The 15,597-nt window shown below is 36.4% G+C and overlaps 2 protein-coding genes across 2 annotated transcripts; one reads left to right on the top strand and one right to left on the bottom strand.

Moving 5' to 3' along the window:
* Window positions 1–7,422: 7,422 nt before the first annotated feature.
* LOC120155029 (rhodanese-like domain-containing protein 11, chloroplastic) lies at window positions 7,423–11,100 on the bottom strand. The gene is made up of 10 exons (XM_039166615.1): window positions 10,838–11,100; window positions 10,628–10,723; window positions 10,287–10,394; window positions 9,784–9,880; window positions 9,617–9,656; window positions 9,414–9,478; window positions 8,565–8,662; window positions 8,368–8,435; window positions 7,748–7,820; window positions 7,423–7,666 (listed from the first exon to the last, which is right to left on the bottom strand). The coding sequence occupies exons 1-10, from the start codon at window positions 11,021–11,023 to the stop codon at window positions 7,583–7,585; spliced, it is 915 nt and encodes a 304-aa protein (XP_039022546.1). The 5' UTR covers window positions 11,024–11,100; the 3' UTR covers window positions 7,423–7,582.
* An 884-nt stretch (window positions 11,101–11,984) lies between these two features.
* LOC120155045 (E3 ubiquitin-protein ligase RGLG2-like) lies at window positions 11,985–15,168 on the top strand. The gene is made up of 12 exons (XM_039166630.1): window positions 11,985–12,051; window positions 12,481–12,743; window positions 13,031–13,115; window positions 13,244–13,384; window positions 13,474–13,587; window positions 13,706–13,803; window positions 14,089–14,168; window positions 14,246–14,351; window positions 14,458–14,585; window positions 14,689–14,869; window positions 14,949–15,005; window positions 15,087–15,168. Exons 2-12 carry the CDS (start codon window positions 12,504–12,506, stop codon window positions 15,165–15,167), a joined length of 1,311 nt encoding a protein of 436 aa, XP_039022561.1. The 5' UTR covers window positions 11,985–12,051; window positions 12,481–12,503; the 3' UTR covers window position 15,168.
* The last annotated feature ends 429 nt before the right edge of the window (window positions 15,169–15,597 follow it).

Here is a 15,597-nt window from a genome sequence, read left to right as displayed (position 1 = left end):
TGATTGTGATGGCACTGGTGATCTACATGTCAACCTTGTATGACCACTTTCCTTGCACCGACTACATGTCGATCTCTTCTTCTCTTCACCCTTAGACGGTATACGATCTTAACTTACCTCGTTGCGTAGAGTATGAACCTCATTCTGCAACGATGCTACCATCTCACGTAGAGCGGCTACCTCACCGCGTAATGTAGACACCTCAACACGCCATGCACCATCGTCTTTGCGTAAAGTACCGACCTCCTCACGCAAGGCATTGACCTCATCACGTAACTCCCCTGACTCATCCCGTTGAGGTGGAGGTGGAGAACAGGGAGATAAACGTCGTGGCATCTTGCCGGTCGCCTATCTTGCGGTGATGGTGGAGAAGAGGCTCGATGATGTGACAGAATAGGTGATGGCTGTCGTTGTGGAGGTGTATAGCCGGGTCGATCAGATGATGGCTCTGGGTGGGGTGATAGCTCTGGGCGAGGTGATGGCTCTCGAAGTGGAGGCTGCTCATCAACCGTTCCATCAAAAAAACGCTTACTAGCTTGCCACCAATCAGTGGCAAGCTCAGCTTCCGTGGGTGTCAGCCTCTGTAGAGGAGTGTTGGCCTCCTAACAATATAAAAGCTCAAACAAAGTTAAATGTGTACTAGTAATAACTTGTTTATAAACATATGGTAGTATTTATGTTAACTTACATTATTTATTGTCGTATACCGTAGTAAATCTTCCCATTGCAAGGTTCGTTTCCTCTTCCAGGAAATAGCCCTGGGAATATTATTTGAAGTTTTTATTGCATATGTCTTCATGGCGGGAAAGGCCTCAAATATCCAAATCTACAAACAATATAATAACAAACATTAGTAATTGTTAAATATTACTTATAATTTTGGAAACATTATATAAAAATTCTTACCTTAAAGGCCCAAATAAAGCCTGTCAAAGTGTATTTGGAACCATCGCCATGCAAACTTTTTTGATCATCCAAGGCAGACGATAACTTATTCTATGTAGCTTTCCATAAATACGAGCCCCACGGAAACAGGTTCCACGCATTTAGGTCTTCTACCAATTTGATTAGATCATTTGGAATAGGTTGTCTGGCCTCTCTGTCTAAAAAGCCGGCATGCAAAGAATTAGAAGGCATACTCGGACAACGTCGACGTCATCCATCCGAGTAAAACCATCTTTATTATTCAAAATCTTGTCAGGTCTTCTACGTGTAGACTCGGCCTCTCCAGCTCAGGAAAAAACCCGGGATAGCCATGATGTGCGGGTAATGTGTCTAGTGTACCGACCTACATCATCGTGTCCGAAGCGTAGACCGGTGATTAAGCAAAACTCCTCCGCCCAAAACACGTATACGCCGGTGGAAAATCAAACCATATCTCTTCATCACGACGTTGTATAGTCTCTGGTAGATCTCTAGTCATGGTTTGAAGAAACAGGTGTGTCAAACATCGCATCTCCACCGGATGTTGTACTTTCAGCCATGGCCCGAAGCATGTATCCTCAAACATTTTTCTTTGTGCAGGTGAAAGCTTCGACGCAATTGTTTTGGCCAGGCTGACTTTATTTCTCAAGGTCAATTGAGCCGAATAAAAGTTCTACAAAAACAATAAAATACTAAATTAGATATACCAAAAACTACACTGTGAAGATATACCAAAAACAATAATAAACATAAATAGTAGTAGTTTATTCTTCAAACTTAAATATGCAACACTGTGAAGTAATCGCAACACGAAAATGACTATCACAACGAGAGAATCGCAACGCGAAACTAAAATCGCGTTGCGATTTGCATTTCGCGTTGCGATTCTTGGTTGATTTAATAAGCAATCTAAGTGAAATGGTTAATCTATTATTGAAATTAGCAGTAAACTTATCATCAATTTCAATATGAAAAACCTAATAATAATGCAAAAATTTCAAAAAGAAAATAATTAAAAAAACTAACCCTCGTTGGTTGATTTGGTTGATTTTCCATTTCTGATTGTGAGGGTGGCTCTGAGAGATTTAGATAGACGGATTTCGCCAGAGATGGGGACGGATTTCGTCGGAGATGGGTGAGAGAGTGAGAGATGGAGATGGGACTGAGTTGTGATTTTAGGTTTTAGGTTATGAGTTGCGATTACGGGATACTGTGGACAGTTCAGTGTTCCAATATATTAATATTCATGTTTGGAATTTAAAAATAAAATACTTGGCCAGGATACTAATGGCGCTTTGAAAATTGCATTGCGATTATGTAAATCGCGTTGCGAAAGTCAGTATCGCGTTGCGAAAGTAAGTATCTCGTTGCGATTTTGTATTATCGCATTGCGATTTTCCCAATTCGCGTTGCGATTTACTTATTCGCATTGCGAATTGGGAAAATCGCAACGATACTGTAGACCATCGCAACGCGATTTTCAACTATCGCATTGCGAAAATACAACGCGAATTTGCGATAATGGAGATCGCGTTGCGAATTAGCGATCGCATTGCGATTTTGTTGGTCATTTTGGCAAATCGAAAAAGTTGGTTAAAATCGTATATTATATGGGATTTTTGGTCACTGAGGTTATTTTCTCTTAAAAAAAATCATATAAACAAAGGACTAATTATATTTGTAGCCCTCAAACCTTTAAAAAAATCATTTTAAACTTTTTTCCTGTCAAACTGAACTAATTGAAAAAAATAACACATTTATTAAGTTGACATTAATTATTTTAACTTTTAGAGTCGTGTGTGATGTATCACGTCACTTAAGTCTATACTTCAACCCCATCATTCTCAAACAGTAAGGAAAAAATCGTAAAGGCCTTGAGGATATAATGTTTTGACTGACAACATTAGACATAACACCTTGGGATATAAAGATCAAGGGATTAGTGAAAATCATTAAAATATTTAGCAGTTTTCCTTTTGTAGATCTTTATATCCTCAAGGTGTTATGCCTAATGTTGTCAGTCAAAACATTGATATAGATTTCTAAGCTCCCTTCATTAATTTTACCAGCAAAATCAATTAACTTCTCTGTCATCTTTTCCATGTCCCCTTTAGCTCCTCCTATCCCATTACATTGATCTGCTTAAGCTTATACTGGTGCCCTCGACTAAACTTCTCTCCACATTTAAAAGAAAGATTGTTAGCCCTTCTAAAATCTGAAGAGTTTGTATATTGGTGGCACTTTGATGAAGAGAGTTTATTCTGTTGTTTGAGACAATATAAGATTAGGATTCTGGTTGTACTCGTTAAAAGCTCAGGTAATTGACCTATCTTCTATTTTTAGTTTCAAGGATACCTCAATAAGTTTAGCTTGTTTATAAGTTTTATCTAGTGATTTAGGGTATAATTCATTTTGAGCTTACGGTTTAAAAAGCCCTCCAAATTCTTTTAAAAAGAACCACTCAAGTCATTATTTTTATTCACTCAATCAAATATTTTTATGGATAAATAAAAGAATATTATTACCCAAAAGGGAGCAATAAACTGCTACAGTACAAGTATCAAAACAGCTACAGTACATGCATCAAAATAGCTACAGTACAGTCATCAAAGCAACCAACGTGGAGCATGAACAACCAATATTAAGGTTAGTCAATACCCCATTGAATACAAAGAGAGTTATTAACTCTATCTATTCTATTGATTATCCTATCTCTAAGTTGAATTCTAACAAACTCCTTAATAGCCTTAAGAATTTCATCACCTGTTCTTGAGTTCCTTCGGAATAGCCTCTTGTTTCTTTCTTTGCAAAGAGAATAAATAAATACAGTCCATGCTAGCTTCAAAATATTAACTAGGAGGGAGTTACCTGTCCAAGTACCACATGCCCAAGACATTAATTGATCCCAAGACAATGAAGATCTCCGCAAGCCGGTTAGTAGTAAGATTTCCTTCCAGAGATAGCTTGCTAGTGGGCCTTCCATGAAAATGTGATCTCTCATTTCCTGGAACGCGTTATAAAACACATAAACCATCAGTAACAATACCCATATGTTGTAGTCTAACTTTAGTAGGAATCTATCCAAAATAGTCATCCAAGCGATCATGCTATGTTTAGGAATGTGAAAGGGAAACCATATCAGATTATGCCAGTGAACTTTGTCTCTCTTAACCCTAGTCTCTTCCCAAATTGCACGAATTGATGTTGCTCCGGTTGAAAAGACAACGTTGGCTTCTCTCCTTAGTTTTAGTAAATTTCTGAAGCTCCAGCTGGTATTAGTACCGCTATCGATGTTCCAGAAGTCTTTATCGTTAAGGACATAGTTGTTTAGCCATTCAACCCACAATGAGCCTTCACCTGCTAGGATACTTCGAATAAGCTGGATCATACACGCCTTATTCCACGTTTTTAAGTCCTTTAAACCTATTCCTCCTTCAAGTTTCGAGTGGCAGATCGTTCCCCAGCTTACTCTAGCTCCAGTAGCTACTTTATCTGAACCTTTCTAGAAAAATCGAGAACAGAGTTGCTCAATCTTTTTAATAATAGATTGAGGAAGAAAAAGTTGTCTACACCAGTAGTTAGCAACACTGAACAAGACCGCTCTTATAAGTTTGAGTCTTACTGCATAAGACAAGAGTTTACCTGACCAGTGGTAAAGCATGGACTTGATATTATCAATGAGAACGACACAATCCTTTTCAGAGAGTTTCCTAGTGACTAAAGGGTCTCCGAGATATCTCACAGGCATGCATCCTTGCTTGAACCCCGTAGTTTTGTTAATGGACTCCAGGATATTAGTAGATATACCGGCTGCAAAGAACTCGCATTTGGCTGCATTAAGCTTTAGGCCCGACATTTCATAGAATTGTTTAAAACAGTAGTGACTCCAACAACTGATTCCAAATTTCCTTTGCAAAAGATTAGAAGATCATCCGCAAACATTAAGTGAGTGAGCCCTATCTTCTTACATTTTAGGTGGAAGCCAAACATACCTCTCGCAGCAGCCAAATTAAGAATTTTAGACAACACATTCATTGCGAGGGCGAATAAGAAAGGGGATAGTGGTCACATTGCCTTATTCCTCTTTCACCCTTGAAATATCCAATCAAGCTTCCGTTGAAGGAGATGGAATATCTTGCATTTGAGAAACAAGCTTCAATCCAATCAATGAAGATTTTTGGTAGATGTATAGCATTTAGGACTGATGAAATGAAGCCTCAGTGAAGGGTGTCAAAGGCCTTTTGAAGGTCAATCTTCAAAGAACATCTTGGGGAAATTGATTTCCTTCCATAGTCTTTCACCATTTCTTGAGCAAAGAGAGTATTGTCGACGATACTTCTACCTTTTACAAAGGCAGTTTGATTTGGAGTAATCATCCCTGGGAGTAAATTGGTCAGTCTTTTTACTAAAATCTTAGTAATTGTCTTATAGACAACAGAGCAACAAGAAATTGGTCGGAAGTCTTTAACCTTGCTTGGATTTGGCACTTTAGGCACCAATGCGATTGTGGTCGCATTGAAAGCTGGAAGCAAGTATGTTTGTTGAAAGAAGTATTTTATTGTAGTTACCATATCGTCTCCAACCACATCCCATGATTTTTTGAAAAAGAAAGGTGTGAATCCATCCGGGCCAGGAGCTTTGTCGTTGCCTTAATTGAAAACGGCTTCCTTTATCTCCCCTCTTGATACTTCCTTGATTAGATCAGATGAAGCTTTAGGAGGACACGTAAATTGCAGCAGGCTTTTAAGAAGAGTGGGGTTGCACTCGGTTACGTTGGGATCTGAAGTACCTATCAGATTGGAGAAGAAAGTAGTCACATCAGAGACCATCATGTCAAAGGATTCAAGTCTTCTTCCTTGCTCATCAACAAGCACCCTGATTGTGTCGCGCTTTTGTTTAACTGCCACAGCCGAATGAAATTTTTTGCATTATCACCCTCCTTTATCCATTGAGTTTTAGCCTTTTGCTTTAAGAACATAAGCTCAGCCTCTTCTAGAGTTTTTAACTCTTTTTGTAAGATAAGCTCTTTCTCGCAATTGTTTCACCTCTGAGAGTAGAAAGTTGGTGTTGTTCCAACTCCTTCCTCTTATGCTTAACTCAAATTGTTATGTCACTGTAGCACTCATTATTGAGTTTCCTTAAGCAAACTTTGAGGCGTTTGAGTTTGTGAAAGAGAACATGCATAGGGTTGCCCTGAATAGTCGGTTGCCAAGAATGCCGTACCTCTTCCAAATAATTGGAGTGGAGAGCCCAAAAATTGAAGAATTTGAATGGCTTCGGTTTATTTGCTTGAATTCTTTGTTGAGGCAAACTAAGGCCATACAATGATCTGAAGGACCTGGAACGAGAAATTCAACAAATGAGTTTGGAAATTTTTTCACCCATGTAGTATTGATTAGAACCCTATCAAGCTTCCTCGCAAGGAAAGAGGCTTGTTGTTTGTTGCTCCAAGTGAACAGTGGTCCGAAAAATGGGTGATCCTGAAGTGCTAAGTCTTGAGTGCATTCTTTGAATCCCTTCATTTCAGGAGAAATTATTGGGCCGAGGAGATCATGCTCTGAACTTTCATTAGGGTGCAATATAATATTGTAGTCTCCTCCCAAAATCCAAGATAAATGGCCATAGCTCCTTTCAAGTTCTCGCAGATGACGCCATAATGTAAAAATACTTTAGTTAATTCATTTGACCAACAATAATAATTAAATTTAAAATAATATTAACATTCTTTTTAGTGTAATATTATCAAAATTACATTTCAAGACGATAAAAATCTTATCATCTTTGTGAAGTCAATGATTCAAGAATTATTCGAATTTTTAAAAATACTATTTGTGGATCCTCGTAGCTCTATATTTTCTCGATTGGGTTTACGTTTGAAGTCGCTCTTTAGTTGACGGGGACATGAAGTATGGTCCATGCTAAGCTCTGCTGAAATAAATAGACGGTACTTTAATCATTGCCTCAAAATATAACATCATTCTTTTGTTTCCATGTGTGCCGCCTGACAAATAAAGCCAAGAGAAAATTCCAAACAACACCACAAGTCATGATAATAAGAATATAGCTTAATTTAGGGTCGGGTTGTTTCATTCATGATAATAAGATTATAGCTTAATTTAGAGTCGGTTTGTTTCATTCATGATAATAAGAATAGGTTTGCTTCATTGTAATCGATTTTTCAAATGTAAAAAATGATTTACATGACATCATTCAACTCCACAATGATTTCTAGAAATTATTTTATATGAAATATAATTCATTTTCATTTAAACAAATAAACTCTTATTAGTGTACCAAAATTTTAAGGTTTTATTAGTAAATTAGTCATACTTTGATTTACTCATCATTTTTTTTAAGTGAACATGATATAATAAAGATACGTCACATTTTATGTCCTTATTATAAGTATTGATAAACACGAACTAAATTGATAATTTTAAATATTGTTGTTGACAAAAAGTATTTTTTTAAAAATAATCTATCAACCAACGAGAATTCGAACCTAAGAAACATGCAACTTCATGAACTCTTCTAACTACTATGGCTTTCATTTTCAAAATTGGGATCCTTAAAACATCTCGTCACTAAACGAGAATTCAACCGATCTTTCAGACGATTTAACTTTTAATCGAGTACCTTCAAGAATATTAATATAACCTTAGTGAGACCGTATATCCTGAAGATAGCGACTGACTTGCTGTGCACCGACGAACAAGGCATCTGCAACCACAAATACTTCAACCTGCGACAAAATCAACATGGTTACGTTAACAAGTAACCATACTCGAGCTCATTTCGCTGGAGTGAGGAAGATAATAATTACCAGGCGGGCGGAGTAGAGTACACGGTAACCCCAACCCTCTCTGGCAACTTGAGTTCTCTGTTGATCTGTCCAACTGAGAGTTAAAAGGAATTAGGAAATTAAAAAAAAGCAGTTCTGCATGATAACGATCAACTATAAGTTGCATAATATCTGATTTTGAATTTTGAAGTTTGAAGTTCAACTTGCACTTGCTACTCCTTATCACATTTATAAAAGAATATTTCTTTTTTATTATTATTTATTTATTTATTTATTTATTTATTTATCTACACCCTATAATGTTCAATTTATGAACAGATAGGTACTTGAGGAAGTACAAGGATATAGTTTGAGCTATAATTAAAAAAAATGGTTTCAATCTATGTTACTCTGACTCTTCATTTCACAAGTACCTGTGTTTGGTCCAACACATATTTGGAAAAAAGTCTTAGGGCGCGATCCATATATGAAACTCGTGCCGGGTCCGAGTAACTTAGGTTTTAATATCCTTAGAACCAGTTTTGGAACCAAGTGCAGGCGGGTTAAATTTCTCATATTTATTTTGGGGACAAAAATTATGTGAAAATTTCCAAGCAGCATGTCAAACAAACAAGGAGAAGAGTAAGAGATATATTATATACCCGAGAAACTCTGAAAGACCGCCAATTCCTTCAAACTTCAACGGCTGAGAACCTTCTGCGGCAAGATCCTAAAGAAAACAAGTTGATATTTGTGAAATTAATGGAATTTCTTCAGGTACAATCAAAGATAAAAGTAATTAGTGTCGGCACAAAAATGAGAAATATAAAGACTAAAAGGAAACTCTATTGAGCATTGCCTCTTCTTCAGCAGCCTCTAGACCCCCTTGAACCCAGAAAAGATTTTTGTAGCCAGCATTACACAGTAGCTCACAAGCCGCCAGAGATCTGGCAGAATAGTGTCGATCAGTTAAGCAAAAGAATCAATACTGTGTTTAGCAGCTAAAGGACACTCGAAGATATATATTTTCACTTTCAGTCACAATGGTAGCGCTAGCCTCTTTTCCACCCCAAATCAAACTAGGAAGTGGTATTTTCAAACAAATCCATAGACATGAACTTCAACTCTGGAAAACAACAATAGTGTGGACTACAAATTCAGGACAGACTTATCTAATTTGCATGTGCTCCTACATTGCATAACAAGAATATCTTATACAAATTCCATCTATTTTTCTCCATTTTCTTTTTCGTTTTTCTTTCTCGATCTCAGCAACTGGACTGCTCAAGATACAATGCAGAATTTTAACCCCAGATTTATCTTAGAAAAACATTTGCAGTCCAGGCAGTCTTTATTACAGCAAGAAATGGAACTGATTGTTTGAAACTATCATCTAAATCCTTTAAATTCCAAAGCATTCATTGTTTCAAGTTCATTCTTTTGAGAGAATTATCGCATAAAGATTGAAAATGCAACTACTGCCTTTATAAGAACTAGAACAACAGTTATAATTATGGTTATATCCCTCAATTTGGGGCCAAATGCTAGGCCTACAAAGGTGCTTCAACATTTTGCGGTCTAAATGATATAAAACATTTCCAGCCGACATCAAATTAAAAGTGAATCCATTTCTAAATGAAACAAAAATAAATACTGAAGCGGTAGCACTCTCCTCTGTCACTTGAAAAAATCTAAAGAAAAAAATCACCTCTGCATGCAACAATAAGCTCGACATCTTTAGGGCATTTCTCCTCAACTTTTGATAAGAATCGACTGTCAAAGAAAGCAATCAGAGAATAAGTACAAAATTTATTCTACATATATGCATATGTAAGAGCAGACATGCACAAGCACACGTGTGTCCAGAGGCACATGCACAAAACAGAGAAGCAAAGGTAACTTATAAAGCACCTGTTATAAGACACCGTAGGCACGCCACTCCACCAGCCCCCTATAGAAAACATAACACAGTATTAATATGCGTCCCAACAACAGATTAAAGGGGTTTTATTGGGTAGTCCCATGCAATTAATATGATCTTCCAAGAGGTCGGAATATAGAAAGGAAACAAGAGGTGCCCATCACAAAATTGGAGACTTTCCTTGAGACAGTTCCAACATCAAATTTATTATCAACTTCAAAGATCGGTACCCAGGTGGAGCCCTTAACCCATGCCTTCAAAACAGAGCAACCAAATATGAATATGTTCCAACCACCAATAAAAATGACATCAACCTTAAATATTCTATGCAACATACAGTTCCCTAAATAAGAAAGGGAGAAAATGAAAAGAGGAAGAATTCATTTACTTGCTTCTAAACACCAATTGCTTAACAGTTTCTCAACAAGAAGAAATAACTTAAGCAAATATGCCCATATAATGCTTTAAACATGATTTTTTAAAGGAAACACTGAACATGGATGAAAAAATATTCATAATCTATGATACAACGAATGATAAGACTAGACCAGCTTCAATGCAGTAGACAAGGGAGACAAAAAGTAGTTATAACAATCATGTGCGTAGTATTGAAGTTAAAAAGCACTGATTATGAAAGACATAGCACTATCGTTTAAGAACCTTCTCACGCTCACTAGACGGGTGAACATCGAGTAAAGGATTGTTTGAGAGTTGAATTGCATAACCTGCCTCCTTAGGTGTAAGAATCATTACTTTTCTTTCCCTAATCTGTAAACACACAGTACAGCAAAAACTTACTACTGATAAAGCAGGAAGCCTCCACATGAAAGTTCAATTTAATAGATTTAGCAACATCATGAGAATCATCCTCATTATCCATGTACAAGTAAAAAAAAAACTTTTCTTTATCAAAGATGACACTGGAAATTCAAGTAAAATCAGATTAAAGAAGAGGGAAACGATAATTTAAAGTTGGGGAATAAAGAAAATATAATATATACTATAGCATCCCATCTCTTCTTTGAAGCAGCCATATCTCTCATTTGTTTCAACTCAAAATCTTCTTCACCAGCTTGCATTCGAATAACCGCACATTGCTAAATCCACAAGAAAACAAAAGTAAAAAACCAATGGAGAAGAGAAAAAAAATAAAGTTGAGAAACCAAAACCCATGAATTAAAAGGCTGGAAAAAGTGGAATGAGAATCATACGAAACGATGAGGAGCAACAGTGCATGGATGTCTGGAAGTTGATATACTTGGAAGTGAAGAGATCAAAGAAGGAGCTTTTTGGCTATGAAGGCGGGAAATGGGTAAAGAATTGAGAGAAGGAAGCGCCAAAGAAGCCATTGTTATGATTGTTTCGAGAATTTTTTCCTTCAAAATAATTTTGATCATTTTATTTATCAGTTGGATTTTGCTTTGTCTTTTCTGCGTTGGGTTCCCGGAGGATCCTATCTGAAAATCCAATTATCCAATTCTAAACGCCTTCATGCACTCAACTAACGACGTCGTTTCTTTTGTTTTCACCTTTTTGTTTGTAAGTTTATAAACTTTTTTAAAGTGTTTTTTCTTTAAAAAATTATTTTTTTAAAAAAATTATTTTTTTCTCTAAAAGAAAAAGAATCTATCAAAGATAAAAATAATACTAATTAATATGTTCTCAAATAGTTCGTAGTTGTACGAATGACTTGTTTGACTATTTTAATATTTTCAAATAAATCATACAAATAAATGATTTTAATGGTTAATGGATGATTGTTATTCGTAGAGATTTTAAGTTCAAGTATGCAGTGTACAAAATTATTTAAATTTTCATTGTCAAATAGTCGAGACTTTCAAATTGATACTAACTTATAATCACCTCTTATTTTTTAATTAAATTAAAATTTTTATTCAGATAATTATGATATCTTATATATAAAATAAGAAATAAATATAGTAAAAAATGATCTTAAAAGATTAAAATAATATGCAGTTTAAAAAATAATATTTAATACTACATAAATACATATTCTACAGTCAACATTTGATCAAAAATATAATTTTAATGATATTATTCTTCATTTTCTAAAAATATCATGGTTTGAGAATTCAAACCAAATCTAGTGAAACAATTGCAGTTAAAATAAGGAACGGTAAGAAAAGAATGGCAGTAACTGAAAATAACGGTGGGTAAGGCGGTTATCAGACAAAGATACGAAAGCAGTTGAAAATGTGGTGGAAAGTCAAAAGGTTGAAGGTGGGAAGTGGATTACGGGTGTCACGTATCTAAAAATGTTATCGAAACGAAACTTCCAAGAAACTGTCTTCTTTCACTGTTACCGCTCGCAACAAATGGTCTTCTCCGCCCACTGACTTAACCCTTCATCTTCTCTTTCTTCTCAATAATGCTTCACAATCCCCACTTTTCTTTTGCTTAAAAGGTGAACAAATAATATGCCTTTACCTTTCTTCTTCATTTCATTATTATTATATTTAATTTACAATTGTTCTTGTTGACTTTAGAATCTGCATTAGACTCTGGGTTTTCTTCTGTTTTGTTCGGTGTATCTCTGAAATTTTATGAGTTTTCATGAATGGGTGTGGCAGCTAGGACTGTTTATACATTTCTGGTTTGTATTGTCTTATTTTGGGGAGAAATTATAAGTTTGAAAGCAATCTCTTCGTTGCAGCTTAATATATTGGGTGCAAACTGTTTATTCAGTGTTTCTGGCTGCTGCATTTGCATCAGAGTTGAGGCTTGAACATAGATTTCTGTTCTTACTGGCATTCTCGTCGTTGATTAATTGCTACTTGTGATCTCAACTTGGGTTCTTTGTTACATTCATGTTTGCATATATTGAATCGTTCAGAATATTTGTGAATTATAGAGCTGATGGGTGGCATAACATCGAAACGATCGACCACAGCACAGTCCTCTTCTGTAGCGTCTAATTCATATTCACGGGATCCTCATAGTGCACAGCCATCATATGCTTCCTCCGGCCTAGACTATGTTTCGGAGCCGTATTATGCCCCTCCACCTCAAAGCTATGGTGGTCATACCCCTGAATCGAAGAGGAGGCTGGAGAGAAAATATTCGAAGATAGATGATAACTACAATAGCTTGGAGCAGGTATGTTGTACTTGTAGTTCCCAGTGGTTTAAATACAAGAAATGTTTAGTAAATTTTCGAATGATGAGCATGCTCCTCACCGGCATCTATTTCGAGAAACCGTTTTTGTTATTTATAGGATGTTGTACCTATATATACATAACTCTGTAAGTTTCACCTTAGCTATAGAAAATTTCAGAATGCTGTTCATGCTCCTCACTGGCTTTGTTATGCTATTTGGCTAGCCAACTGAATCTGTGTTTTCTTTATGGTAAGAAAAACTTGTTATACTCTTCTTTTTTTCGCAGGTCACCGATGCCCTGGCCCGTGCTGGCTTGGAGTCTTCTAATCTTATTGTTGGCATCGATTTCACGAAGAGCAATGAGTGGACAGGTCCAGCCCTCTCTCAATGCATTTAAATTTTGTATATGGATATATATATATATATATATATATATATATATATATATATATATATATATATATTATGACACAATACTTTTCACTGTGCTTTCAAATAGGTGCAAGATCTTTCCACCGAAGAAGTCTACACCACATTGGAGACGAGCAAAATCCATATGAACAAGCAATATCTATCATTGGAAAAACATTGTCTTCCTTCGATGAGGATAATTTAATTCCTTGCTTTGGATTCGGAGATGGTATTCATTTTTGGAAGATTTTTCTGTTGGATCTCTTAATGTTAATCTTCTTTGTAATTGAGATGATACGGGATTCTTTGATCTGTCAGCATCAACACATGATCAAGAAGTATTTAGCTTCTATCCAGATGAGACGTTTTGCAACGGATTCGAAGAAGTGCTGAGACGATATCGGGAATTAGTGCCTAATCTGAGACTAGCAGGTTATAATTCATTTCACTTCTTCCTTTTCTTCATTCTGTTGTTAGTCCTGTGTTTTTCTTGTTTTTTGGAATAATTTCGTTCCCTTCTACCCATACCCACATTCATTCTCTTTGATAGGACCAACATCGTTCGCTCCTATCATTGAAATGGCAATCACCATTGTTGAGCAAAGTGGCGGGCAGTACCATGTGTTACTGATAATAGCCGATGGGCAGGTAACTTATCTGCTTTGTGTTGTATGAATATTTGTTTCATGTCAAATGCCTGGTAAATCCTCTGTAAACACACCTTTGTATGAATATTTCTCATAGTTATTAGGTTAGTATGCTGCATATTTATAATCGCATCCTAGCATCGATTGACCATAGAACTGTATGAATTTGTTTTTCATCCTTTTAACCCCTTTTCCTACAAAACTCCTCTTGTAAGAATCTGCTGTTGCTAAAAGTTCTACCTAAACCCATTTCTACTAGACTATCTTTCATTCTGAATGAGTGCAGGTGACTAGAAGTATCGATACAGAGCATGGCCGACTAAGCCCACAAGAAACGAAAACAGTCGAAGCGATTGTGAAAGCAAGGTACTAAATGGTTGCTTCTGGCCCCAAATGTTGTTTTCTTCAGTATTCGACTTCCTAATATAATAATTACTTTGCAGTGAGTATCCTTTGTCGATTATTTTAGTCGGTGTTGGAGATGGACCATGGGACATGATGAGAGAATTTGATGATAACATTCCTGCCCGTGCCTTCGATAATTTCCAGGCAAGTGTGGCTTGTTGACATTATTTTCTCTCATATTAGCTTCTTGAAGCTGGTAAAGGTAACATGTATTATCCATATTTCTAATCTGAAATGCTGCTTCCTGTAGTTTGTGAATTTTACGGAAATAATGTCGAAGAATATGGATAGGTCCCGGAAAGAGGCAGAGTTTGCTCTTTCGGCATTGATGGAAATTCCGTCTCAGTACAAAGCAACGCTAGAGCTCAACATATTGGGGTAATAATTGGTCTTGTCTTTGTAGGTTTACAAGGCTTTTCCCGGTTCTTAACCAGGAAGATAGCATTCAAATGCAACTTATTTTTCGTTATTGGTTTAACAGTAATACAAGGGGGAAAGCTATAGATAGGGTTCCTCTTCCCTCTCCTCTTTATGGTGTGGGTTCTTTTAGCCACTCGAAACCTTCACGTTCGAGCAGTTTTCGTCCAAGTGCGCCTTCTTCCGGTAGACATGAAGAACCAGTCCGAACAGCTCCTCCCGCAAGTTCCGCTCCATATAATCATGTAATCTTATCCTAATTAAAGTTGCAAGTCTCGCAAACCAATCTTTAAACAAGTCCACATTTGCATGTCTTTTCGACAGGTTTGCCCTATTTGTCTTTGCAATGCAAAAGATATGGCCTTTGGTTGTGGACATCAGGTAAAGTAACTAAGGGTCTTATTATATTCCGACTTTCTTTGCTGTTGGAGGGATGGATGCCTAAATTTCACTTCCTTGCAGACCTGTTGCGGTTGCGGACAAGACCTTCAGTTGTGTCCGATCTGCCGAAGCACCATAGACACCAGAATAAAACTCTATTAAGCAAAATATTCTTTGCCTGTTGCGAGTTCGGATGAGACCTTCGGTTGTTCGGTTCTCTTAAGTTTTTATTTTTAAATATCTGGAGAGTTCTTAGATCATATTTTTATATACGAAAATATGCCTGTTGGACTAATATAGTTAGGAGTGGCATGCTACCATTGCTTTCTTTAACCTTGCATAAATAGTATGAATATTATATAAATATTAAGGTGTCAATTTTTATTCATATATATCAGTTTAAACGCTATTACGATATGGGAAAATTGCAGATTTAAATATAGATATTGCAAGAACTGTGCAGTACCTGGTAGGGTCATGCTTTGCATGAACATCTCACGCCAAGATTGCTTCAAATAACTTCACGACATAACAGGACTCATCGGTCGGAATTTCAGCAAAACTAGTAGTTATGCCTGTAACAGAGCCTCTT

This window comes from Hibiscus syriacus, unplaced genomic scaffold (assembly GCF_006381635.1).
Source record: "Hibiscus syriacus cultivar Baekdansim isolate YM2019G1 unplaced genomic scaffold, ASM638163v2 tig00111160_pilon, whole genome shotgun sequence".
NCBI lineage: Eukaryota > Viridiplantae > Streptophyta > Magnoliopsida > Malvales > Malvaceae > Hibiscus > Hibiscus syriacus.
Note: the sequence above shows the minus strand (reverse complement) of the source record. Positions and strands in the feature narration are given on the sequence as shown.

Excerpts from the sequence above, each read along its gene's own strand:
- LOC120155029 (XM_039166615.1), bottom strand. The coding sequence starts at position 11,023 with ATGATCAAAATTATTTTGAAGGAAAAAATTCTCGAAACAATCATAACA. Across the intron at positions 10,395-10,627 it reads AGAAGAGATGGGATGCTATA|ATTAGGGAAAGAAAAGTAAT; the intron begins GTATATATTATA and ends GTGTGTTTACAG. Across the intron at positions 9,881-10,286 it reads CGTCTAGTGAGCGTGAGAAG|GCATGGGTTAAGGGCTCCAC; the intron begins GTTCTTAAACGA and ends TCTGTTTTGAAG.
- LOC120155045 (XM_039166630.1), top strand. The coding sequence starts at position 12,504 with ATGGGTGGCATAACATCGAAACGATCGACCACAGCACAGTCCTCTTCT. Across the intron at positions 13,385-13,473 it reads TTGCTTTGGATTCGGAGATG|CATCAACACATGATCAAGAA; the intron begins GTATTCATTTTT and ends TTGATCTGTCAG. Across the intron at positions 13,804-14,088 it reads TGATAATAGCCGATGGGCAG|GTGACTAGAAGTATCGATAC; the intron begins GTAACTTATCTG and ends GAATGAGTGCAG.